The sequence below is a fragment of the Corvus kubaryi genome, unplaced genomic scaffold (genome assembly GCF_017639235.1).
Source record: "Corvus kubaryi isolate FWS band 111438036 unplaced genomic scaffold, C.kubaryi_AGA036_p1.0 68, whole genome shotgun sequence".
Classification (NCBI taxonomy): domain Eukaryota; kingdom Metazoa; phylum Chordata; class Aves; order Passeriformes; family Corvidae; genus Corvus; species Corvus kubaryi.
The window spans coordinates 11283399-11311363 of record NW_024582056.1 but is presented as its reverse complement, the minus strand read 5'-3'; the positions used below and the strand labels follow the sequence as shown (position 1 = coordinate 11311363).

General features: G+C 39.4%; 1 protein-coding gene across 4 annotated transcripts in view; it reads left to right on the top strand.

Annotated features, from left to right (window-relative positions):
- TENT4A (terminal nucleotidyltransferase 4A) overlaps positions 1 to 6934 on the top strand; it is a 57736-nt gene extending 50802 nt beyond the window's left edge. For 2 of the 4 annotated variants that reach the window (XM_042048739.1, XM_042048741.1), the window contains one exon: positions 4696 to 6934. In XM_042048739.1, coding sequence (XP_041904673.1) covers positions 4696 to 4872 — 177 coding nt within the window. In that variant the 3' untranslated portion in view covers positions 4873 to 6934. Of the gene's footprint in view, positions 1 to 4692 lie in introns of all 4 variants that reach the window. The other 2 variants (XM_042048738.1, XM_042048740.1) reach the window with 1 other exon arrangement.
- The last annotated feature ends 21031 nt before the right edge of the window (positions 6935 to 27965 follow it).

Below are 27965 nucleotides of genomic sequence, written 5' to 3'. Positions count from 1 at the left end.
TGTTTTCCCCTTTTAATAACAGCAGTAAAGAGTTCGGGCTCATTTTATAAAATCTGTTCAGAACTCAAGATCTAATCAGTTGTAGCTGAAAGTAGCCTGTAGGTCCCAGAAAGAGAAGTGTCTTTGTAGTGCTTTGGGCCTTATTTCCCTAGATTGTCAGTACTAAACAACTTTTGGAAGAACTTGTTTTGGTTTTTCTCTACTTCAGCTTAGATATCTAAACCACACAGAAATCTTACCAGGTTAAGAGTACACCCAGGTAGCATGTGCAGTTATCTTTTAGAATCCTGTTAATTAATTTAATGAGGCTAGGTTGCCTAATGCTTGGCTTATTGCTTATGCAGTTGTGACTAAAATGTTGGTTAGGTCATTGTCCATTATTTCTCTGCAAAACAATGAATTTATTTCATAAAGAACAAGAAGATAAAATTTTTTTAGTGTATTTACAGACATTATGCTCAGAAAGTGAGCAAGTGAGTGCTACAAGCCTATAATAGAGAATTTGGAAATACTGCAAACTTTGTGAAATATTTTGAGACTACATGTTAGGTTATTTAAGGGATACTAAAAATATTAATGGTACATTAAGGTAACTCTGAATACTACTCTGATATTTCACATGAAATGATTTTGAGGTATATGAATTTGATTACAAGTCTGATCAACTGCAGACTAGATTCAGTCATGGCCTTTAATCTTGTACTCTTAACAACAAAATAGTAAACATGTAATTTTTCAAAACTGTCTTACGCCTTTTCTAAGCTTTTTGTTTACCTCTGTAAGTACTTACCAATTGTTTTGGAGCACTGTATGTATAATCTCTTTTGAATCTTAGTACAGATACTTTATAATCAACATTTCCCTATCTTTTTTTTTTTTTTTTTTTTTGTCGTCTTACTTCAGAAATGCTATCAGGCAAAAAAAAAACCCAACAAAAGACCAAAATGATTTAGAAGCCTGTTTATGTTTAGAGTTTAGCTCTGTTGTGTTACTTGTGTTATTTCAAATTGTAGGGGATTGATTTCTGGCTATAAATTTTCTTTTTGAATAATGGCAGTCTTTAAATGTCAGCAGTTTTGTATAGTAAATTTGCCAGTATTTAAGAATAGAAGTTTGGTTTCCTTAGCAAATAATTACTTGGTATGTCTATTGCAACCAAATTTCTTTTCTTGAGATTTTTCTGGGGCTTTTTCTTTCTTTTTTTTTTTTTCCCTCCTGTTTTTTTATTTCCTGTTAAGTTCTGGGGTTTTCTGTTTATTTGTTTATATTTTTTTCCATGTTCTGTTGTTGTTTTTTTCCTGGAAACTTATTTAACCTGGTATGTGATGCAGGATTGCACCTTACCCCCACCCCCAGGCTTGTCTTAAATGTGAATTCTTTAGTTTTCCCTCCACATCTAGCAGATTTTTCAACACAGCTAAAAACCAAACCAATTCTATCATTCAGTTGTTGAATAAGTAGTCGTAAGATGGGAGAGATTGTTCTATCTAGAGAAATAGATCCAAAGAAATTGAAACTTCTAAATCGAAGATTTATCTGCCGTATCACAGACGAAGGGCTTTCTTCTTGGATTACCTGATCTCTCTCTAGCCATCATCTGCTTACAGACATGCCACCTCTCAGTGATTGTGTGACTCCTGAGCATCTGAGTGTCCAGAAGTTAGTGCACAAGAGAAAGCTGTTTGATACAGCCTCTTGAGATTTACAAAAACATGAAGCAAATTCCTTTTATCGAAGATCCTGAAAGAAGCTAAATGAATCATGTGTGTCCCCTTTTAAACAGTTAACTAATGGGAAGATGAGGAACTAAAATTCGGTTTTTATAAGAAATGGAGGTCACCAGGATAGCCCTGCAGGAGTTTGTGCTGCCTAATGTCTAAAAGGCAGTGGATGAAGCCTGGTGGAGTTTGTGCTGCCTCATGTCTAAAAGGCAGTGGATGAAGCCTGATGGAGTTTGCTGGCGGTGTGAAGCACTGTAAGGTCTGCCTGAGAAGAGCTGCAGAAGGACCCTTCAAGGTGATGTGTCAGGAGGGTGAGAAATAATTTAAACTTTGCAGAGAGTGGTAGGCCCTGAGCCAACAGTTTCTTGTAAAGATGACATCGTGATGTTTTTGCAGAACACCAACAGTGGGTATAATTTTGCTGCTTCTTTCCTCATTGGGGAAAGTCAAAACACAAATGGAAGCAGAATAGGGAAAGATGTAATAGTAATCAAACACATGGAATTGCTTCTGTGTGAAGAAAGAATGATTGTTTAACTTTGACAAGATGAGGTATATGATCTAGATCTGTGTAATTGTCAGCAGTGTATGCAAAAGTTAGAGAGCAGAATGACAATACTCCCAAGAACTGATAGATCATCCTGTAGTAGGCTCAAATTAAATGTGATGCTCATTTAAGCTGTGAAATGCCATAGCACAGGATGCAAGATGCTAAAAGCTGACAGTTTCAAAAAACCAAGCAAACTAGTGAACAAAATGTAGTTGAGAACTAGTAAGTATAAAGGTATCATCTGTGACTGAAGTGGTCCCTGAGTCAACTTCCTTAAGCACCTCTCTCAGCTGATGAATCATAAGACTGATGGATTCAGATCCTGGTCCAATAGATCAACAGTCTTTATCTTGATGGCCTAAGAACAATGCAAAATGCTTCATCACAAGCTAGAGTTCATGTTCTGTCTCAGTTATTTATCATTCTTTGAAAGTTTGTTTACCTTTTGAGCAAACAAGGGGTATGACATCTTTTAGGATACAGGTAGATGCACTTAATTGTCATACTTGCTGTGCTCCTTGTGTTGTCATCCTGTCCCCAGTGGTTTTTTTTTTGTGAATCCTCACTCATATTGAGGAAGAAATTGCCAGATTTTTCAAATTTTCAGCTGAAGTGGATGGATAAGGTTCCTGGAAGTTTGTATGCTGCTTGATCAGACTTTTGTTCTAGTTGTTCAGTAGCAATACTGAAGTTTTCCTCTGTCTTTCTTCAGTATATAGTTGACGGTAACTGTGATGACTGGCTACTTTTAGTGTTTTGACTATTATAGGGTCATTTTTAGTGTTTTGATGTCATTTCAAGTAAATGTTTATATATAATTGAGTCAGAGATATACTTACTGAACTAGAAAACTTCGCAGGAAAATGTGACAAGATGGTGTGTTTGCTTGAAGGACTATTTGCCAAAAATTTAAAACATTCTAATTTTTTTTTGTTTGTTTTTTTGGTTTTTTGTTTTTGTTTCATGTTGACTTCCTAAAACATCTACTAGAAGCTATTTATGAAATGTACATCAGTAAATTATGTTTGGGAAGTTGTCTCTCTTAATGAAAAAGTCTCAACCTGCATTTCCTCTTCTTGTTTGTCCTTGAAGTATTTTGCCACTGGTACTCTTAGGATAATACTTAGTGCATCTATCTTGAGAGTTTAGAAGTTCCATGATGGTTAATTAGGTTGCTGTAGGAAACTGTACAAATCCAAAATAGTTTTAAAGGTTTTTTGCCACCCTGCAGTTAACTGTGGTTGTTCCTCAACACCAGTCTTCACCACTTTGTCTTTCTGGATGCTCAGTGTCTCTTCAATTACAGTTTGACAGTAAAATGTTGCTTATGGCATTATGCGTTCAATAACTGGGTTTTTTGTGCATACAATTTTAAGGGTGGCTTGGTGTTCTGCTTTCTTTCTACTTCACACTTGTTTGGAAATACAGAACATGAAATACCTGCAGCTACTTTAGTGTTCTAAGCAGTTGTCTCAAATGTTAGCTCTGTGTTCCTGTTTAATCACTTAAGGTTAGAATTAGCTTTTGCTACAGGCAATCAGTTATCTGTTGAGTTATTGCTGTCAGACATCAGGAAATGTTGCTTGCATTGATGTTCTCAGTATTTAGGAAGTCTTTCAGTTTCATCTTCTGAAACTCTTGTACCTATTTTAAGTACATACCAACTTACTGTATGCCAACTTAGTGTATACATCTATAGTGATAGTGATGCCTGTAGTGCCTTATGGTGTGGTAGGTTTATTCAGGCTGCTGCTAAACCTTCTGGGCAGTTTTTGTTCCAAGTTATTGGAGATCCCTTGAAGAAAGTGTCATGCTGTATTTCTGATCGCTTAATTGTTTTGCCTTGGTCTGCATATGAGGTACAGTCTAGGAGCTGTGTAATCTGATGATCACACCAGTAGGATTTACAAGCTCCTCACAAGACATACTTAGTTTGCCTGTCACTGACTTGAGATTATGGGAAAAGCAGACTTGTACCCCCCATGCATCAGCTCATGTGATCATGCCCTTATATTTGTCCATGATGTTTCTGAAAGACTTAAGTATCTCACTTGGTCATGCTTTTGCTAAGATACTCCAAAATAGACACATCTCTCACAATTAGTATTTAATGTGGAAGTTCTCTGGTTTTATAAAGAAGTTGTACAGTGAGTATATTTCATACTGAGATCCGAGGGTTTTAAAGATACTTTGAAATCTACACCATTTCATTTGCAGGACATTTTCTTCAGAAAACACTTAGTAAGTTGTTAGTGCCTTGCGACTTGCACAGCTACAATTAAACAAACATGAAAAGACCAGTTGCTTCAAGCAGTGCTTTGTGGAAGTGACTTATATGTTGAGGAAATACAACTGGTAATATATGTTTTGTCTGTTGTTTTTATGCTTAAATGAATGCTTACCTTATTTTATTTTTTTTAGCAGCACAGTGGAATGAAGTTTTCCATGAAAGGAACTCATAACCAAGGCAACAGCTACAGCCCTGTCAGCAGTGGAGGTATGAGGCAACCAGTTGGTAACCGAGGACACCACCAGTACAATCGTAATATATGGAGAAGGAAAAAACACAGAGACAGTTTGCCTATCAGTCTGAGCAGATAATGGCAGATGCCAAAATGACCTTCCCTGCTCAGACAAACTGAGTGTGTGCCACTCGACTTGAGGGATGGAGACCAGCGTCCAGCACATCGTTTTATTGGTGTTGCCAAATATCTGCAGCTGACTTCTTTGCATGTTTCTTTGTGTGGTGGTTCAATCCATCTTCAAGAAGTAGTTGTGCTTATCTGTGAAGCCTTATTAAATGTGGAAGTTTGTTTTCTGCCTTCCCACAATGGTTCATTCAGTGCCGAAGCAGCTCTGACAATAGAACTGCAAGGACATTTACAAATGCTGTAGCTTTTTTGCTGTGGCTGTATCTGTTCCTTTTCTTTTATTTTAGAAGTGAAGGAAACTTCAGCCCCTTGGAATTATTATTTTTTTCTTCTTCTTTGCAGCAGATCAAGTTGGGAATTCATAAAAGTAAATTTGCTGCTCTCCTGTTGGTTTTTTTTTTTTTTTTTTTCCAAAGCTCAATTTTTTTTCTCTGTAAATATTGGCAGTATGATTTGTGCAATAACTTGGAATTTTTAATTTAATTTCATATTATCACATAAGTTATATTTAAGGGGAAGAGGTTTTTTAATTTACAGATCCTTTCCCAGGTTGCATTATCTAAGTTGGGGTCATAGTTTTGGCAGGTTGTCTGAGCAGTGTTATAAACATGACATTTGGTAACATTTGAGGCTTCTTGATTCACAATGAAAGTGCGATTTGGCTTACAGTTTTAAGAATTTATGAAGCTCCAAAGCATTTTGACCCGGTGTTTTTTAGCTCATTGTCTGGCCTCTATCAGTTGTCTTGCTCTGACCAATGAGTTTTAATTTTCTTTAACTAGACAACAAATCCAACATTTATAGTACCAGAAGCAAACCTTTTGAGAGGAATGGGAAAAAGGTTGGTTCAAGTCCTGATAGGAAATTAAAAAGCTGTGAACTACATGCTTTGATGCATTTTAGTAATGTAACCTGTTAATGTTGGGGTTGAAACAACGCTATTAAACAGAGGTACCCGGCTTAAGGAATGTGGAGAAAGGAAATATGTTGATTCCATTAAGGAATCTGTATAGTAGTATGCATTAGTTCTGTTAAGAGCAAATATATAAAAAGTACTTCAGCTGCTCTAAGCATTACAAGAAGTATCTTTTAATGTGTTGCAGGAGAGCACAGCCCAGTGTTGTACACAGTATGAGTGGCTGGCACTTAATTTACAGATGCATACAGGTATACTATGCAAGTGTGTATTGCCATGACAAACACTGTCTTTAACTTTTTGAAAAATGTACATCCTGCCTAACCCTGAGTTTTTAAAGCACCACAGTTGTCCTGGGAGTAGGTCACATCTCATGCCCTCTGACTTCCCTTTTTTTTAAGTGAGAGTTCTTAAGCTATACAGAAAACTACAGGTAAGTTATGTAAGTCCACTAGCAAAGAAAGCTGAAGAATCCTGTTAACAGGACATCTATACTGTGTACAGATAGAGAAGGTTTTAAAACTGGTATCTGAATATTGAAATGAGGTGTCAAGCATGAAGCTTTTTAATATGCTGTATGCCTTTGAAGCAGAAGTAGTTCATGTTATTACTGAATCTGTCAAACACAAACAGGTCCTTGAGGGGAGAGAGGGCAACATTCCAAAGTAGAGTAGTGCATATCTGTTTGCAGAAAGTTTGTCTTAATGCTCCAGACTCATCACAATAAAAAAAGTTCTAAAAATTGTGAGCTGATTCATAAATAATATCTAAGGGCTGTTACATGAGCCTGTACTGCTTAGTCTTCACACACTAGCAATATTGAGCATAACTACATTAAAGAGCCTTCAGAGGCTTTAATTGGTGTCTTATACTAGCATCCATTTTAAAGCAAAACTCATTTGAAAAGTGGTATCATGTAACACTTCAGTCATGGTGAACCAAATGAATTGGCCTGGCTATCACTGTGGTTATGTGCTACAGGTTTAAAAAAATGTTTAAATTTTTTGTGTGGACAACTATGTGGAAGCTAAAATTGACATATTTTTATGTAAAGTTTTCTATTCTTTGATTTTTAATAAACTTTGGAGACCAGTCACTCTTCTGTACCTTTTTTTAATAGGAAATTTAAGGGATGAAGTGACAGTTGACATTGTCCCATTCTTTGATGTATTCTTTGAACATCTGCTTTAAATTGTTCATGCTGAGCACCTTCAAAATGTGTTTGGAAGATGGATGGGTGCCCTCAAATGATGGTGATGTGTTTCTAAAGGGAGTAGTGAGCATGGATTTTGTAGTTGTGGATTTGATCTCTCGATAATGAGAAAGCAGAGGAGCTGGAGGTGGTTCCCGTAGTATTCTCAAGAGGAGATTGACTGACTAATTCCTTGGGATATCTTAACTTTTCATTAACTCTTCTTTTTCTAGTTGCTTCCTGTCGTTTCTAAATTCCTTTCAAAATCTTCATCTAGGTTTCAGCGTCCTCAAAGATTGGATGTATCTTGTCTTTTTTTGTGGAGTTCTGTTAACCCTCTGAGAGGACTCTGAAGTGTCAGCAACTGACTAGTTCAAAATTTAAAAAAATGGGTCTTTGGAAGGAACTAGTATAAATCTGTAAATGCTGAGAAAGGGAACTGAAGTGTTTTTAATAGCAACACAAGGCTAGGGAGTGACAATCAGAGAGGTCTGTGGTACTTGCTCAATCTTAATGAATCTGTGCTGGAGAAAAGCAGAGAAGTGGTGGGAAGGGAAAATAATAACCACTCAGTAGTAGCTGTGATAATAACAATCATTTTTTCTGTCAAGTCAGTTAGCCAGTGAGACATGGCTGACAGAGGGATATATAATCTCTGCAGACACAAAGATTAAGTGCAGCAGCATTGGTTTTGAAACTTCTGTTTTCCCAGACTCCACCTTTTCCCTCTTTCTGTCCAGGTGATGATTTTGCTTTATTCTTCCCACAGGTTCTGCTCAACTATCTATCCTTGTTAGTGGTCTGCATTTAATGCATTAGGATTCTCCCTTGAACCCTTGTTCTCTGATAAAAATCTGAGCTATCCCCTTGATCCCAGCCCTAGTGACTATTTTGTACACTGTTCATAGGCAAAACTTCAAAAGACTTCTTAAATCCTGGACTTGAGATGTGGAAGGAAGAGACTGCAAATTGAATGGAGGGATGGGACCCAGAGAGTGCATCATAGAAAGAGCTCAGTTGTGATCTATTCCTGTTTACAAGAGATGTCAATGCTGGTGTTGCATTGGACTTTCCCTGTAACTCCATCCCAGTGCACTGGGGCAGGGTAAGAAGACAGAATGTGTTTACTGGTACTGTGCTGCTGGTTCAGCCATGGGAACAGCCTCTTGAGAACGGTCATAGCAATAGTCAGAGTAGCATTGGAATACAGCACACCTTCAGGCAATGTGAGCTCTTCATCACTTGTGGGTAAAAGAAAAGCCTAAATTGTGAGCTAACAGCCAACTGATCACTCGGTGTATATGTGTGGAGAAGTAAATGTGTCAACTTCTGTGCTTTCAAGGACAAGAAGCTGCCTACTTGCTGACTGCTGCCAGTGAAGTCTGGTTATAAATTTAATAATACCTGGACTAAACTAAAGTTATGACCTGAATTCTTCAACTGAAAGACATGACAGAGCCATCAATTAGGTGGCTGCTTGTATGCATTTGCACTGTTTTGATTGGGGCTTGAAGTGTGGAAAGCAGATGTGCCACATAAGGAGGATTTTGGAAGTAGCCTTAGAAGAAAAGCCTGAAAAGAAACATCTTGGAGATAGGGAAGCTGTATGAAGAAAAATACCAGAGAATGCCTCAGAACCTTAACTGATAGTGCCTGTCTAAAGCTGGTCACAGTTCCCAGGGTTATGCTACTGCAAAAGTTTTAGCTTAGAGCTGTCTATGGCAGAGTAGCCTTTTGGTTTCATATCAATCAAGGATTCTCCAACCATTTGCTTTCTTCATAATCCTTTTCTATTGACGGATTGTTGCCTGAGAATAAAAAGAAATTATGAATGGCCCTTGTGCAGTGCATACTGATGATATGCATGTCTGTGTGTGAGGTCAGGAAAGACAAAGGGCATCTCATCCAACACCAGCTGTTTGCCCCTTATCCACCAAAATGTGACATGTTCTTCTGATGTGAATTCTTCAGTAACTTAGGAGAGTTGAACAGTAGGTAGATTTACGGTTTTACTAAAACATGCCTTCCAAATAGATGCTTCACTGGCTCATTTTCAAACCTAAACCAAACAGGATTTAGGAGCTCCTATTACAGGATTTTCTGTGTGAGAGGATGAAAGCAGTGTTTAAACTGGAAGTCCTTAAACTCTGTGCTAAAATTGCCACTCTTTTTTAGTGAAAACTTTGGTACTGGTGCTCTGTGGATGTTTTGTTGAGAAAATCTTTGTAAGAAAATTCCTTGCTTCTTGCTCCTTCTTTCCAGAGAAGAAAAGGTGAATCTTCTGATGCCCTATCCCCTCCTTCAGGATTACCATTGGATGCATCTGGCTAATTTCAGGAGCCAAAATGAGCAGGTGCAATCTCGCCCTTGTTAAGGCTTGTGTGTCCAGGTCATAAGAGTCACTTGAGTACCACTTACTATATAATTGTGGGTGAGATCAACAAACCATCTCTATTCCCTTGGGGAAATGTCTTAGGAGGCTTAGGAACAGAAAATAGGATTATTCTATTAGTCATTCATATGTGTGCATGCAGTCTTCTGTAGATGAGCAGAGCAGTGTTGCAGTTCCCAGCTGCAAGTGCAGGATTTGTTCTGTCCTCACAAGGGCCCTGGAGGGAGCCAAGGCAGCCCAGCAGGTGTTTGCCCCTCAGATTAGGGGGTAACAGAGCAGGTCTGTGCAGCAGTTTCTGACCTGTTCCTGATACAGTGGCTGAACAAAATGACTTTCTGTTTTCCTGCCATTCCTCTGTTGAAAAGGAATCGTCAAGGAATGCAAGGTTATGGGAGATGCATGTGCTGTGTGGGTGTGAGCATTAGGAATTATGAGTGGGTAAGCACTGGGATACAAGTGCTCTAGTTTGGTAGTGAGATTTTCATCCTTTGAAATTGTAAAAGCCTGGCTGGACAAGGCCCCAGGTAACCCATTCCAATGTCAGTCAGTCCTGCTGGACCGCTTGACCTCTGTAGGGCTTTTCCTCATTTAATTTTTCTATGATACCACAAAAAAGAGAACTTTTTTTTTTTTAATTTTACTTTATCTCTGCTGGGTTTATGAAGTTTTTAATGGGGACATAAGTCAGGTAGGTATTGTTTGGTGTTTTTGCTTTGTTCTGCACTTGGTAAAATATATCTGCAAATTCTAGGACCAATAGAATGAAACAGGTAAGAACCTAATGATCTCTGAAGTTGATAATCCCTGGAAATGAGTAGTCCCCAATCATAAATTACTGATCAAGAAATACAATTTCTGTATCTTCTCCGTATGATGATGATTACTGGTAACAATGTTTTCTGAGTTCAGCCAACTTGCATTTGCAATGGTAACAACAATGAAGATGTGTGGGAGTAGTGTCTTGTGTAGGACATCAGCAAAATACTCCAAATTGCCAGTTACCTTTTTTTCCCCAGTGAGTTGCATAGATTCATCATGGAAACTTGATAATTAAAATTTGCTTGTTTGCCTTTATTCTCCAATACAGGAGTAGATAGATTACTTACACTTATATCCCCTGAGAAGTTGTAAAACAGTATTGATGGAGCTGAAAGCATCATGAAAAGGCTTTTTTAGAGATAAAATTTGGAAGCTGCTATTAGCCTAAGTTTTACCTAAATAACTCAAGAGTGTATCTGTCTAGATCAGAGTTGTTCCTTATGATGCAGCATAGAAATCTGAGACTGAAGAATGTTTGTCAAGAGTGGATATGTAGAAAAGAAAATTTCCACTGAGAAAAAGGAAGCAGAATCCAAGACCTTAATGATCTGAACTTGAAATATAAAATAACCATTCCAGCAGAATGGGAATTGTGACATGCCAAGCTGCAGATCTATTAATAAGGACTTAATCATCCCCTACTACTATTACTGCTACTACTAGTAGTATGATATATGGAGCACAGCTCCAGGATCCCTAACACACTAATAAGGCCAAGACATGCCAAAAGTCCTTATCTGGAAAACTCATACCAGTATTTCATTTTTATTTCTGTCAGACAACAGAAAAGGGCCAATTAGAAACAGAGGCAAATTTTAACACTAACTTACCAAATGTTTTTAATGCCTAACCCAGTATTGCTGCTATTAACATCTATATATTTTAATTGTTGGTAAAGCCTGTGGTGTGGTTCAGTGCTGGGTGGTGACTGAGCCAGGATGTTCTGAACCAGAATGGCATCAATAGATGGCGCTGAGTGCAAATTTTTGGGCCACAGTGGTGCAGTTAGTTGAAGATTAACTTTGGAAACAGGTTATTTTATCTGTGTTTGCTAATGATTGTGACACAAGAACTGCCACACACGGGCTGAGTGTCCTGATGTGACAAATATGAGAAATGTGGCATGTACACAGTGTTGGAGTTTCGTAGTACTGAGTAAATAGATACGGGATGAAATACAAAGCATAGAGCTGGGAAATGAGAATTTATAGCTTCTTCTAGACAGTAAAAGCGGATGGGTTAGAAATAATAAAGAGGAGAGACACCTGGGCATATTTGTTAACAGTATGATTAAATTCACCAGCTTGTCTCACAGAGCTGATAAGTGAACCAAACAGATGAAATGTTTCCATTAGCATTAGTGATTTCCTTTTATTGCAAGTCCAGAGTTTTACTGGTTTAAATTACCTGTGGCTTTCCTCACTTCAGGGAGGAAAAAAGAAATAGACGAAAAAGAAAATAAGCATAATCCTCTTTTTTTCTTTATTCAGTGATGGCAGCAGCTACAGACACAGGTTTAAAGCCTTTTCTGACACCTGAGAATCTACTTCAGCTGGAGATTCATCAAAGCACAAGCTAGCTTTTATGATGGCATGTCAAAATGCTGTGAAGTACTAGGGATGACAGATACCATCACCCAGCTTTTTGCACCCATTTGCACTGTTCTTGTATTGACAAACTCTTGATCTTTGGCTTTGATGTAGGAGTGACTTACCTCCCGGGGATGCTGAACATGCTAGCTGGCTGTCACTTCAGATCTCCAGGTGACAAGTAGAAGATCTGACTGGATGTAATCTATCTAGGGAATGTGGTATGACTGAGGTAGTCAGCCTTCCTTTCTCAATTTTGCTGGAGAAACACCTGTGGTTTATTCTGGGTTTCCTGTTAGATGCTTTTGTGGTATCTGGAATAAAAAGGAATGCAGCATTTCAGACCACTCCAATAACCCTGACCACTTCAGTGGATAAAATTGGATGTGAATTTCATGACACAATTTGACCTAGCCTGGCATCCTAGCTTGTCCCTGATGGCTCTTGCTTCCCATTCCTGTTCATTGGCCTACTGGCACAGATAGGTCTGAGCACAGAAGTCAGGGAGCGGAGGGGTAGGGGACATCTGACATTTCGATTTTATCTAATTGGAAGACTTGGAAATGCCTGGGCAGACCCTAAGATTCAGGATGCTGCCTGGAGTATCCGAGGGTGTAAACAGTCATGGCAGCCAAACATTAAAGACAGAAAAGGTTTGTAAACACTTCTCAAAATGACCCACCTGTTCATCCACCTCACAGCTTCCTTCTCCTTTTCCCTACAGCCTTTATGTTCTGTAGGAACTAAAAACCTGTGCTTTCTGGCTCTGATGAAGTCCTGAGAGGAGAGAGGACTGTGGGGGACGAGAGGCAGGGAGGCATCTGATTGTGAGGACTGTAATACTCTGAGCATAAATCCTATTTAAATTACCAAGGCAAAATGCACTATTCATTATGCATTTAAATTTCAGAGACCCTTTTGATGCAGGAGGTAGAAAGAGTCTCAGCAGGACCTTTCTAAAGATGTTTTATGAAAAGGATTGTGGTGAACATGAATTAATTTTCCAGCATTGTTTGACCAGATTGCTGTCAGTAGTTACTTCACAATTAGCTTGTCCTTGTGTCTTTCTAGGTGAGTATTGAACCTGGAGAAAAAAAGCTTTTTTTCCTGTGCATTTTGCAGAGGTTTGGTTGCTTTATTACTATTATTTTTTGTTCAAGTGAAAGTCCTTGTGGAGTCCTGGAACTGAATGTTGCTCATCTAGCAAGAAGAATTTAAATTGACTCGAGTATAGGATTTATTTTTTTAAAAAATGTATCTTCTTACAGAGTATTACAAGATTTTGCTGCTGTTAATCAGAAAAATGCGATTTGTTAAATTCAATTTGCTCCAGCGACAGGGAGGGTGCGCTCTTGCATCACTCTTACTTACCAATGCAAAAGCAACTGCTCGACCGTCTCTGGTTTGGAGGTGGTGCTACCGTGATGGGAAAACCTTTCCTGAGGCACAGGGTAGCTTTAGAGGTAATTTCGTTTTGTTTCATACGGATAAGGCTCAGAACACTTTATTTATAATCGGTAATGGATGACTGAGCAAGGTAGCTGTTTTTATAGCTATCAAAATTGTACTTGGGAAGCCCACGTTTGATTCGCGCTGTGCAGCTGCGCCAATAGAAAAATGTTTAATCCTTCCAGATGTTAAGTTGTTGTTTCCTTCTTAGGGATCTCTCGGTCCCTTAACTACGCACATCCAGCTCAGGTGCATGAGCTCCTAACTGTTTTAGCATGCAGAAGAGTTTTTTTCCTCCTAAGTGCTCTTGGAAATGGAACTGGGACATTGACAGGTTTTCTCCAGCTAGCCTGAAATGGCTGTTTCAAGTTGTTTCTTTTTTTCCCTCTCCCTTCAACTTTAAGATGTCAGCTGAAAATAGAATATACTCTGCATGGATATAAAAGACACTCTTGAAAACAGCTCCAGGCATCATCCAGTTTGGGGATTGTTTGATTTGTGCAAACAGGTACTTGTGCTCAGATAACACAGTTCCTTGTGTTATCCAGCTTTAGTTCTATGGTCAATTCACCATTAATACTGTTTCTTAAAGGCTACAGTTGTTAGAGCCAAATCTTTATTCAGTAAGGTAGTATCAGCAATCACCATTGCAAATGAGCTTGTGCTCACTAACTGTGCATGAGAAAGAACAAATAGGAATAAGACTTCTAACACAGAGCAAAGATGTGCAACCCAGAACTTTATTCAGTTCTTCTGTGCAGTTCAGGCTGAATGCAGGGAGTGTGTGTTACCATCAGTTTAAGAGTAAAATTTATGCTTTTAAAGAAGAATTGGCATTTCAAGTGAAACAGGTTGCATCAGTAGGCATTGTACTTAAATGGGCTCTTACATTTGGTTAAAGAACTTCTAAACACAGCTGTGTTTGTTCACAAGGTTGTCCTTTCTTGCAGATTAGGATTACAGTTATTTCAATCAAGGTTTGGGTGTTCATTTTATTGTTAGGGTTCCCCACCCCAAAAGCTTCCACCCCACCTCTCCTTGGAAGTTTTTAAAGATAAGAGTACTGATACCTGTTTCTCATCCTGTACCATTTGCTGGGGTATTGCCTCCATTTAGACTCACATTCAGAATGAGCATCTAAGACTTAGATCTTCTTGTGTTCATGTTAACACTGTTAACTGTTCATGTTAACTGAGGAATGGGAGGGGGGTTTGCAGAGCTTGGCTCTCACTGTCAGAAGCAAGCATTTGTTTTGCTATAGCAGAAGGACTTGATCTTTCCTAGAGCCTGTTTCTCTCTCCCTCTACTTCATATGCTGTATAATGAGTAGCCCTTTAGAAAAAATCGTGGTTTGTCTGTCCTGTGTATCAAACCTTCTGTATTTTACCAAACTTTTGTAAGAGCTGAATGTTCATAAAATATTTTAGATTTCTGGTTTGGTTACTGTATTTCTTACTTTGAATTCAACATCTGTTTTAAAAGATGCAGAGCAGATGTCTTTTTTTTTTTCTCACATAATTTACTTTTACATAGTTCTCAGTTATTACATGCATGCTTCAGTTCAGGTGAATTTAAGAATCTACGACATCTATTCAAATATGGTCGGATTTGGAGATGCTGAAAGTGATACCCTGTTTAGTTTCTATGTAAACTGTATAGTTTCCATATAAGACTACATAGGATACACAGATAGGACTTTTCACCTATGACAAAAGATAAATGAACATGGATTTGACAGAAGTCTAAACTATCAGGTGAGGGAATAGTTGCCAGTCTCTTCTGGCAACAGTTGAACATCATCAAATAAATCATGTAGGTGCAGGTTGAAAAGGAGCAAAGGGAACAATATTTGTTAACTCCTGGTTTAGTTGCAGAATTTCTTCCTGAAAGATTTTTGTGTGAAAAACCTTGAGTTTGAAGACCAGTTGGACAAATCCCAAGCAAAGAAACCCATTCAGGGCTATTAAATGTGAGATAATGCCTCTGGATGCAGCAACCAGAGCTGCAAAGCAGTTGCTTTGGAAAAGGAGCTGTGTGGTGCAGATGGAAGCATCTCTTTTCACCCCCTCCAGAGGCGGGTGACAGAGCTTTAGCTGGCTTCAGGTTGAGGTAAACTGTCTCCAGATAAACTTGAACTGAAAGTAGTTTGTATGGAGAAGGAAAGGGAAAGAAGAGAAAAGGAGTTTCTACAATGAAATGGATCTGGGAAAAAGCATAATAAGATTAAAGAAAATTGCATGGAAGGAGTCTGGTGATACTGACTTCTACTGCACAGGAGAGTGGAGAGCAGTAAAGGGCTTTAGAGAGAAGAGAAAATGAAGAATAAGCTAATTGCACAGAGGTGCTGGAGAGGGGAAGTGGAGGCAGGGGAGATACGTGGAACTTGTGGCAGGTGAGGAAAACGTACAAGAATAAAAAGAGAGATAATTGGCAGCTGTTTATGGGGCTTAAATGCTTTGTTTGTCCACTGTGCCCCAGCTGCCCCCCTAGCAGGAAATGCAGTGTGGTTCTACAGCCTCCAGTTTCTGTTTCCTCTGCCATCTGTCCCTTTGGTTTGTCTCTGTTGCCACCACTCTCTTGGTGGCCAAGGCTTTTTGTAGCTCTGCTCCTAGCCACCTGTGGGATTCATGCCAGCAGTCTGGGGTGAATATTAGTAAGGAGTATGCACTTATATATATGAAAGCAAGCTCTTTAGTGTGTAGAAGCCTCTTTTCTATGAGTCTGTACCTTATTATTTCAATGTACCACTGACTATTTTAATTATACCAAATTTTGGAGTATTGTCTACTGGCTCTGCCCTCTGGCTGTTTGTTTGGATTTCGTAGAGGTTTGGGCAGCCTAAGAGCTGCTGTGTGGTAATCCCTTTTAAAAAAATCCCCTTTAAAAAAAACTTTTAAAGAGTTTTTTGATTTTAAGACTAAATATGTCCCCTCTTTCTATGTGTTTAGTCAATACTACACAATGTTTACTAGAGGTATGCAGCAATACTCTTAATCCTTGTGCTTAACAATGTCTAACACTAAACCAGTTCCCTTCCAATCATTTCACATGCAGGGAATGACTCAATTTTTACTCCATAACTACTCTGTCTATACAAGGACTTTGGGGGATGAAATCTAGATGACTAATCACTTCATTATAAAAAACATTTAGTATACCCGTGTATGGAAAGAAGAATTATATCAGCTAGACTATTTAATGCATCAGGGTAATTATTTTCTCCTGAGCTGCAACCCAGTATTATTTTTTTTTTTTGTGGGAGTGCCTCCTCTGATGGTGCATGTCAGAATGCCACTGTCGAATTAAATGATTTACAGCAGCTAAGAAAAGGCTCTCAAAAATTTGAATGCAGGATACAATGTTTGTAAAATGTCTTGAGAAGTGTAAAATACTGAAATAATTATTAAGTCCTTATAAAAATCGGAAAGGGTGATAATAAGATTTAAATGCCAGCATCTTGTCAGTGGTTGATAAATGGAGTATGTGTGGAAGCTGAATTCTGCACTTCCCCTTCCCAAGTAGGCTGCTGTCATCCCATGTGGCTGCTCACACTCCTGCGAATTTGAGTAACACGATCACCTTCTTGATATTCACCCCTTTTGAGCCTGTCTGAAGCTGGCCAACAGAATGAAGTTTTCCAGTAGAAGATATGTAGATGGGAAAACTAGAAAGTGGAATTGCATACGCTTAGATTTCTTAGGAAACTCCCCTAAAAATACGGCCTTTTAGACCTAATCATGGGTCTTGCATCCCACTGAACTGCAGTTTTTCTTGTGTGACAGATACCAAGATTTGGAAGCAGAGAACAATTTGATTAAATTTGTCTCCTTTGTTGCCACAGGTACATTCCATGTATTCTTAAAATATAAATCCTGCTGCTAATTAAGTTGTTCTCTACTTGATATGATATTCTTAAAAAAATATAGCTCACCTCAGGGAGTCCCAGAAAGTAAAATGTCCATACACAGGATTGTAATTTACCAGGAATAACTACTGTGTATCCTTTCACTGGAAACAATGGAAGCTATTTTCATTTTCTCATAAATTCTTTTCAGTTTGCAGAAGTTACTTTTATTCTCAAAAGCTGGAAAACAATCATAATTCTGACAAAGTCACATATTGATAATTTGAGTTGAACAATGGAGAATAAAATTGTTCAAGCTGATCTCTGCTCCGTGCTCCATTTTAACTGCAGAGAGGCGAACAGTGATTAAATATAACATTTTGCAGAAGCAACATGCTCAAAGGGTGATGGCAAATACAAATCTTACATAATGAGCTTGAATTAATTTTGTATCTGAAGAAAACAAAACCCGATAGAAGCATTTTTTTTATGAGCAGCAGAACGAATCCATTCCAGTCTGTCTGTATTGTTTCTGGCTCCTACCCTCTATCCCAGTGCCTCATGCATCTGCTGTGCTATCTCCACTGAGCAGAGGCCTGTAACTAACCTGGAGCTGGAGCTTTCCTGCTGACCATGGGCATATGGAGGGCACACTCTCTGGATTAGTACAGCAGTTTGGTGTCAGGACTCTCACGTACTTGTGCTTCCCTTTCATCCATGTATTTTCAGGGAAGCTGTAGAAAGTGAGTTCCCTCAGGGCTTGTGCAGCATGTGCGCTGCAAGGAGCAGCTGAGGAAAGGGGCAGACTCAGCACTGAGGAGAGGAGGGTTCAGGGGGACCTGGTGGATTTCCAGAGCCCACAAGGAGATTATTGAAAAGGTGGAACTGGGCTTTTCATGATGTTGCCTGGTGGGATGATAGCAGCCAACAAGTATAAATTGAAACATGAGAGACTCTGACAGCATGTAAGGAGAGACTTCTTAACCACCACAACAGTCCAACACTGGACCAGGGTGCCCACAGAGGTTGTGCAGCCTCCATTATCAGAAGTTCTCAAGACCAGGTTGAAGAAAAACCTTGGGGAGTGTTTTGCTGATCCTGTGTTGATCAGAGGTTGTATAAGATGACCTTGAGAGGCTGAAGTCCCTCCCAGTCTGTGTTATTCTATGACCCTATTTTTCTGTCCAATTTGGTTGACCTTGTGAGATAGCTGCATGGAATATATAGGGAATTACATAAACAGGAGACTGTTTTTCCTCTTAAAAAGGCCCCTTCATTTTGCTTATGATAAAAATAAATATACATTTTGTTTTTCTTCTTCACGGCAAGCTCATAATATTTGGAGGGGAAGCCCTTCCTTCACCACATCCTACACCCTTAGCAGGTCAAGGAAAGTGAGGAAAACTTTCCTGTTAAAACAGGGCTGTGCAGGGTGAACTGAAGAAAGCTGTTTTTTATGCTTTGGTATTTCAGTTTTGCTTCCAAGGAATTTCAGTGGATGTAAGCATCTCTGTTCCCACCTACTTAACAGTTCAAATATTTATTTATATAATTTGTCTTTAAACCAATAGCTATTTAACCATAGTAGGAAAAAGAAACTGAAGTTTAATCCTCTTACAACAATTCCTTCTCTTAGTAGGAGTGTTTACTGCTTTCTAGACTGACACCTTACAGAGTGTTTTTATTTCTACAGCTACTCTTGCAAGTGTGTCCCAAATCATAAAATGAAGGAGCCAACTTAGCTAATTAGGAATATTCCCCATATTTCTTGTTTATTTGCTTCATTTAAATATGGAAAGAGCCCTCAGAGGCTGACTGTGGGTTTCTCTTTGAGGTCAGCTTTTTTTTGTATGAACCTGCTACACCTGCCTTGAGCATTCTTGAGGTGTGGTGAGTGCTGTCCTTTTTTATATCCTGATGTGGTTATTCTGGATGCAAAGCAGTTGATGGGACCTTTTTTTTAAAAACTGAAGACTTTGTGAAGACTGCTTGTTACATCTGTGGTATGATTGGAATTCTTCTTTTGCGTCATTAACTGGTAGAATTATTTTCCCTTCAGCCATGATATGAAGTCAAGAGTTTAAACAGGTTCAGAACTGTCTCTCCACTTTTGATAACAATTGAGAGAAAAACAGCCAAACAAGAAAACATATTAGTTTGGAGACTATGTGGGCATCAGAGGAGTTTCAGGGAAAAAGAGTTGGGGGAGATAATCAGCCAGCTACATTTTCAGGGTTTAGGCTAAACAAAACGTTTTCTTGTTACAAATGGAAATTTAATGTTCTAAGTTTGACTAAGCGGAGAAAGTATGCTGAAAGACCAGCTTTAACTGCTCATGGTATATTTAAATAGCCAGAATATTTACAGAAGATACTGAATAGTTGAAAAATACCCTTTCTGAAAGGAACAATAATTGAAAAGCAAGAAGCTAATTAAATATTATCAGCACCATTCAGGATTTAATTTAAAGGCTAACAGGAAAGGAGAGAAAAGAAGGCTGTTGTATGATTTCAAGTAATATTAGCACGGAGATTTTATTTTTTTCCCCAATTTGCCTATTAGTTTTTAGGTTGCTGTGTTTAATAAACTGTTACTACTCATACCTTTAACCCAGAATTTAATCATAGTAGACATGTATTTTCCTTGAAAGGGCATAGTTTTCACTAATCCCAGGAAGAGATGTCATATGTGACAGCAACTGGATGTCACAGGGCACTGTGTTTTCCAGCATGTGCTGGAGCTAGATACTGTCCTGGGAACATCAGAGGACTGTGCTCAGGTGCAGCTCCAGAGGAGGCTGCCACTCTCCAGGTCTGGAATTGCAGGGAGTGCCTGGAGCTGCTAGTTGAGCCTGGAGCAAGGGGAGGTGGTATCCATGCCTCCAGGAGCTGAGTGCTGGTTCAAGAGGTGTCATCAAGTTAAGGAGCTGCAGAAAGCTGGATGCACATGGCACATCATTAGGGATGATGAAACACTGATTGGCTGGAGCCAGACAGGACCCAGTCACTGCAGAAACGAGAGCCTGGACTCTTGTCTGCGCACAGGGACAGCCAGACCCCACGCTCATCAGGGTAGCAAATGGACACTCCCATGATCATGAAGGCTGGAGGCCTGTGACTTCAGCAGCAGGAGGGCAGCTCCTTCTCCAGCTGCTGATCTGCACCAGCGGGATGGGTTCAGTGCCCTGGTAGCAGGCGAGGGGCTGCACACCAGGTACCGGAACTGGCCAGGCCTGATCCGTGCGACAGCACCAGGGGAAGCAGTGCATGGTAACAGCAGGAGACCTCCCCTGCAGGAAATAGGAGCCCCCACTTGCAGCCTGCCTTGCTGTCTGGGCAGGTTTGCTGCTTGCTGGGGGCTTGAATTCAGGATGCCACAGGAAGACCCAAGCTGTTCCCATCCAGCTAATTTTCCCTGTGGGCATCAGTAATACTGCTGGGGAAACCTTGAGTGTATCAAGAGTGATTGCACATCCCTGGTTTTCAGCATCAGGTACATGGAGACCCAGGTGGTTTTCTCTTCAATTCAGCTAATGATAGGGAAGGGCTTGAGGAATGTTTGGATGGATCCTACATTTCCTCTTGTGCTTCATGAGAAGTTCCTGTCAACCTGCTTCTCTAGCCCATCGATAGCCCCTTGGATGACAACCTGGACACTCTGGCATATCAGCCATCTCTCCCAGCCTTGAGTTATCTGCAAGCTTGCTGAGGGAGCACTCTGCCCTGCCATCCAGATCGTTAATTTTTCAATCTCCTGACATTGTGCTCACCCATTCCCTGTTCCTCTGGATCCTGCTGTCTGTGGTTTTATCCTGGTGATGATGCTGGGTGCTACAATGAGTTGTCAGCACCTGGTGTCCTTTGCCAGGAGGAATATGATGTTCCCGTTGATAATTTTTTCTTCCTCCTTCTAGGAACTACTTGGGGTCAGTTCTGTTTGCTCTCCAACACACTTTTACACCTTTGCTCTTTCTTCATTTGTCTCCAGCTCAAGTGTTACATCAACATTTGCTGTATCTTTTGTCTTTTATGTATTACTGTTAATAAATGTATTAATTGTTCTACTATCTTATGAGGCCTGTATTTCTCCATACTTCATCATTATGTTAGAGGTGTAAATATCACATTCTGCATCGAATAACTTACTACTACTGCTAGCTGTATAAAGCTCTGGTTGTACAATACAAACATAAAAGAAAGTAAAACTAAATTAGCCATGGACACATGGTAATCAGGTAAACTAATTTAGAACAACCAAGTGAAGCAAACTCACAGGCAGATCAGGAAAATTGTGCCAGAACACATCTGAGAAACTTAAGGTCTGGTGCCTTTTAAACTCATTACAAAGCTTGTGGCCTGTCAGTGGCAATGGCAAAACTGTATAACAAGTTACATGGTCAAACTATTAATAATATTATTCCAGATTTTCTAGCTTTGTATCAGTAAGGTGAGATTTTGCTCAGTGTCTTCAGACCTGTTGTTCCTCCCACATGAATTATGCATAAGAAACAAGATTCCCTATGTATTGTAACTTGTTGGCTTCTAACATCATCACATTTGGATGCTGCACTACTTCTGTCATAATGAACTAGCCTGTTCTGTTTCATGGCCATGATGTCAGGCTCCAGGAAAACCTTATTATATAGCATTAGACTTTACAATGCAAATTATGTCAGAGTCATTTGTTCTCATGCATAATAGTTCTTGAGTTGTAGCAGTACTTTCTGTACTTGGACTGTATAAACACCCTGAAGTGCTTTTCATTCAGCCTCTTCTTTACTATAGGCTGGAGAACATCTCACCTCTCTATATCTAGAGAAGCTTTTTGCATTACTAATTTTGAGGTCAAGGTTTCATAGTGTTCTTAGTGTCAGAAAAATGATCTGTGCTATCTCTCTTGTGTCATTTTGCCCTTGTTACACACCAGGTTAAGACGAGTGCAGGTGAGCTACCTAGTGTTTGCATTTTCAGATATCTGTACATTCTAGTCACTGTATATTTACACTTTGTCTTGTCTAAGGGAAGAACCATTCCTGTGGGAATTCTTCGATAGGCTTTGAGTGTTTCAATATCTTGTCAGTCAATTAACATTCATTAAAGACATAGCCTTCGGGAGAGTCTGCCGGGAAAGCTCTGGTACTGCCTGCTGCATCTACTTGTGGACCTGAATAGAAATCTGTCACTTAAGAGCAAGGATGAGGCTGGATAGGAATAGAAAATTATCTCTAGAGGTTGTTTAAGATGCAGTTTTAATATGAATTTAGATGCAGATACCTATAAATAGAATAAAACTTTAAATATTAAGGTAGTTAAACATGTTTTAAAATGCAAATGGAAGACTCTATTTTCTGAGAGTTTTCTTTAGCTTGGCTCCTTCATTTCCCGCTTCACAAAGTCCATTATCATGAGTTTAAATTATTGCATTTTCAACTTCAAAGTAATTTACAGATAGGGAAATGTCCCTGAAATGTTCTTATGGTCCTACCCAAACTGAGATTGCCCCTGTTCAATGGAACTTGTGAGCAGCCCCTGGGTGGCCATATCGGTCCAGATACATTGCAAGCATGAACTTACTAAGACTCATTTTCAAAGTGTTTGAGGTTTTTGATCCTGCTCTTATAAGAATCCGTTTTCAGAACATGATTGCATCAATAGTGCAGATATCCTACTCTTATTACAAATGGGTATTTATTCACAGCTCATTAAGAGTCATTTGTTCTCGTGCATAGTAGTTCATTTCCTTCCCTGATGGTAACTGAAATACCTGCTACATAGGTATACATGCTAGAATAACTTTTTGCCTTTTAGAGGAGTATTGCTTGGAACCCAACAGCAAATACTTTCTCACAGTGTCTCTTAAAACAGCCCCCCACACTTTCCATCTCTCAGGCAGGTCTTCTCCACGCGCCTTTTCCTGAGTATAGGTCATTGGTCCTGGATCCACAATTGAGAGCAGTTTTCCATCTACTGGGAATACCTCTGCTGGCAGATTTTATGGTTTTATTCTTGGTTGTTTTGAGGTTTTATAAGCACTGTATTATACTGGCCATTTATGTGGGCATACCTGAGCAACATGTCCCAGTGCCATGTGTAGAAAGAAAATCCAGCGTGAGGCTGGCTCTCTGCTTATAAAACCAGAGCAGCTGTGCCTGTGCTGTGATATGCAAAGCTTTGCACTGATCAAGTTCAAAGCAAGGCTTTACCCATTGCTTCTTCACAGTGTTGGTACTGACAACAAAGTTCTTCCAAAATCATCTCCTGTCTTTCTTAAAAGTGAGGGGAAATGAAATGAAAAGTCTTACATAAAGCTTTTTGCCAGCAAAAGCTCTTCTCTCTTGCAACAATATGTTGCAAGAGAGAGGAGATTCTGCATCTGAGAGGATTCTTTATGATGATATTTCCTTGTTCAAATATTCTGAGTTCTATTTTAAGTCTTGCTTGAAAAGTTTCTGTACAGTTTGTCAGTTTTATGCATTTAGTTTGCCAATATGCATTGCTATACTCTAGGATAACAATGTGAAATGTAGTTTGCAAAATTCCTAACTAGCATTAAAATGAAATTAAAATCTAGGCCTCTAAATTCTTATGTAGGAGAAAAAAAATCATGTGACTTGAACTGCACTGTTAAATCAGTTTCTTTCAAGTAATTTCTTTTTTCCAACAAATATTATTTTATTATAAAATATGTGAGGACCTGGGAAATTTCCCTGCCCAAATATCTCTTTTCTGGGTGTTTTATCATATCCATCACAGTGGTACCTGTGGCTGCCCTGCATTCCAAAATCCATGACCTTAGTAAGCACACGGATTTCAAAGGGTAACAACAGAAATTAACCTCTTGGGTAATATCTGAAAAGCAGCTGTCTGGTTGTAGATTTTTTTTCCGCATTGTTACCTGCAAAATTCATATGATACTTGGATACTTGACAGTGCCTGTAAGGGGTGAAAGTTAGGTATGAAAGAGTATGGAAGTTCCAGACAGAGAATTTTTTAAATCATTATTTTTAAATGAATTATTTAAAAGAAGTATGTAAATACTTAATAGTCATTACTTATTAATCAATAACTACTGAGTCAATTAATAAGAAACAATTCAATATTATTCAATACTAGAATATTAAAAGAAATTCTTAGAATGCACATCATGTTTATCTACATACTGTTATAGTTTTAGACGCATGCACGCATACATACATACTTGTATGCATAGTTATTGTCATATGTGGCAGTGATCCTTTGTCAGAGGCTGGCTTCTGCCAACATGATCTGGATCAATTCCCAATGAATCTCCCCGTATGAATGACTGGCCTCGTTCCTCTAGGGAGGCACTTAGAGAGACCTGTGCCCCAGTGAGTGCCCTGCGGATTTTGCACACTATTTTTTCACTGGTCTGCAGTGCTTGTGGTGCTCAGCATTCCTGTGCCTCACTTTGCAGCAGCCAGCAGCTCGTTACTGTGTTTGTTGCTGATATCAGCTGCTGCTGCTGGCGTTCCTTAACTGCTGCGTTTGCTCCTGTGCTTGAGTAGGCTTCTCCCTACAAGGCGCAAGCCTTGACAGCAGGCTCATCCATCCCGGGGCACCTGCTCCCTCAGGGCTTCCAGTGTATGGGCAAATTAGTAGAACAGATCAGTGTCTTTGGACAAAGTCCCTTGCCAGAGCTTTAGAGGACACCAGGTAGCTGTGGCATAGGACAGCAGGTCCATTCACCAGTCCATAACAAAGGTAACAGAGTGCATGATTGATTGGGTCTGGCTAAAGAGAGATCACTGACCTGCCTGCGAGTGCTGCTCACCAGGAAAGGAGATGCACGATGGGTTAAGAAAATTGCAGGTAGTGCACAGTTACTCATAGCAGTAAGGTTTAGAGCAGGCTGTGAAGAGCTGAAGGACATTTCCAAACCACTCAGTCTTGTAATAAGCTTTCCCAGATGTAATTCAGCAGAGGCAAGGGCGAAGCAATGGGCTTCAGAGGAAGATAGATGTGTCAATTGTAAATCTGGCAGGCTCAGAGCTGAACATAGGGGCAAGATGGTGGGGTTATGCTAAATGATTCCATGAAGACATTGGGTCAGCACCCCGTAATGGTCCAAATAGAAACCAAATGGGAATTTTTGAGGAAAACAATTATGACATTCTTCCATTGTATAATTCTATTCACCTGCCATGTAACTTTGCAGCCTAGCAAAGACAGGGGGGATATCATACAGGGCTACAAATCTGTTCACTGATCTATGACACAAAACCTAGAGGTTTAAACTTCCCAAGCTAGCAGAAAACCAGTTCAAGAGCAACAAAAGCCTGTTGAAAGAGTGATGGAAAGGACCACTCCTACCATTCTCTGCCCTGCCTGGGCAGAGAAGACCATTGGGTTGGACCTTTTCTTCACTGATATGGTAGCCAGACACTGGAACAAGTTGCCCAGTGGAGTGGAGGAATCACCATCACTGAAGCATTTAAAGGACAAGCAGATGTGCCACTTGGGGACGTGTTTTAGAGGTGGACTTGGTAATGCTGGGTTAGTGGTTGGATTTGATGATGTTAGAGGTCTTTTCCCTCCACAATGATTCTGTGTTTCTATGACTTTGAAGCAGAGGCTTTATCTTCTCATGTCTCTGCTGTGTCCTGCTTAACCTGCCCTTGGTGTCACTTGGGGCCTCTCGGTGACACGCTCTGGGTAAGAAACACCGTGCAAAAATGCAAACACCAACAGCAGGGAGGCTGCAGCAATGGTTTGTGTGTGCATCAGTGTTCTTGGCAATCTGTTTCTGGAATAAGGTATTACCAACTCTTTGTCTATTTAGAAATGATCAGTTTGACAAATGGTGGCTATAAAATGAAACTCTCAAACTGCTGACCTTAGGAAGCCTGAGGAGGAGGTAGCTTTAGAAACTATGAAGACTGAAGACATCTTAAAATAGACACAAATCATACTTGCCATCATGAAGATTATCCATCAAAAAACAAAATAGAAATCAACTATTTTTCCTCCTAAAATTCAATACATACAGAGAATTTGCAGTTATATTTAGGAAAATAAGAAAGGAAATTACAGCATCATGAATATATGTCTATGGATTTTATGTCAAATGACTGCAAATCTGGTAAAAATACCTCTATGAATTGGAAGTAGACCCCAGACTAAGCTTGAAGTTTTAAATGAATGTAAAGTAGACATGAACTTGTGCATTTATAACAGTTCAGGAGAAACCACAACTGAGGATTTTGAATTTAGAATATGTTTTCATTTACTATTCAATTTTCTGTTTTGTGTATCTCCCAAATAATTTACTAGAGCTGGTAGATCTTATTAAACCATGATTTTATCCAATTGCTGTGGTCCAACTGTTCAGCTCACAAACAGAAAATGCTCAGAAGTTGACTTTGCCCATCTTTCTTTATTATTTATCCACAAGGGACAAATTATTCCCTAGGTCTGATCAAAAGCTGTGGTTCATTTTGAGGACAATATTTAACAGTGTCTACTCTGACCACTCTCCCTAAATTTCCTGAGGGATTCCAAATGTATGCTATTAGTTCTGAAGATGACATAAATGGAAGAGATTATACATAATAAGATGGCAGTAAAGTAAGATTTTAATGGACAGCTGAGAGATTGTACATTTAAATTCAGATGGAGATGAAAAACTGTATAGTAATAAACATTTGAAATAGTGGGGAAATGAAAAACTGTACCATTCAATCTTAAAACAAAATGTTCTGCTTCTTATTAAGGACCACAGCAAGCTTTTGGGTTTGCTCTGCAGTGAGGAAAGATGGCAGAAACACAAGAAAGAATTACTGATTTACTTCAGTCACTCTCCAGTGCACATGCCAGGCACCCGCATATCTACAAATCATTTTCCAGCTTCCATGACTGCAGGTGTCATTTGCCACGACAAGCTACAGATTAATAGTGACCAGAGCTAAGCTTGTCTAATTCCATGCTGTATTTTGTTCCTTGTATACATTCTGGCATAAAGCTTTGTACAAACTGAGAATATACTCAACTGGCATCCTGTAAAACCTTGAGACTCAGCAATTTATCCAGGGATTTACTAGTTACGCATCCTGAAGAACATCTTTTCCAACAAATCAGACCTCAGTAATGAGGCATTTTTGAGTGTTAATCATTGTGTCCTACTGCTGAATTCCAGATTTATTGCACACAAAAGAAGTCAAGAGTTGCCAAAATCAAACGTGACATATTTTTAACATTGCGGTCACTTCCTATGAAGGTTTTTGCCCTCAAGAAACAGCTACAGTGATCACAACCTTCTCCTTATGGGCGGGGGGAAAGAAAACCTGCAAATGAACTCTAATGAGCTAAAAAGGGGTAAATATCTAGTGGCATCCAGCTGGTACAAGTAGCAAGAAAAGCTGAGTTCAATTATTGAGGAGTTATTCTCCTTAAAAATACATATCAAGAAAAACTGCAAAGCAGAGGAACTGAATTCCATCGTGGCAATCCCATCCTGAGTAACATCACTTGTACAGTTTCACAGCTGCTGTGCGTAACCAGTGCTTGGATCAGGATCGTATCTGCTGTGGGTTACAGTGGATAGCCATTAAAAATGGATTCACGGGTACTGTAGGCAGTGACTGGGGAGAAGGCAAGGGGGAGTGATATTTACCCCACCCAGAAAGGAGGGAGAACTCTCTTCTCTTAACTGGAGGGAATAAGGGAGTCATTATGATTCCCAAAATCCAGTCAAACACTTGTGAATTTGAAGATCTAGGAATTTGAATCTCAAGTCTCTGGTTGCCTAAGTAGCATTCAGAGCTTTGCATGGAAAAAAATCATCATCAGGTACAGGAAGGTTTAAAGCAGACGGAAAATTTATTAT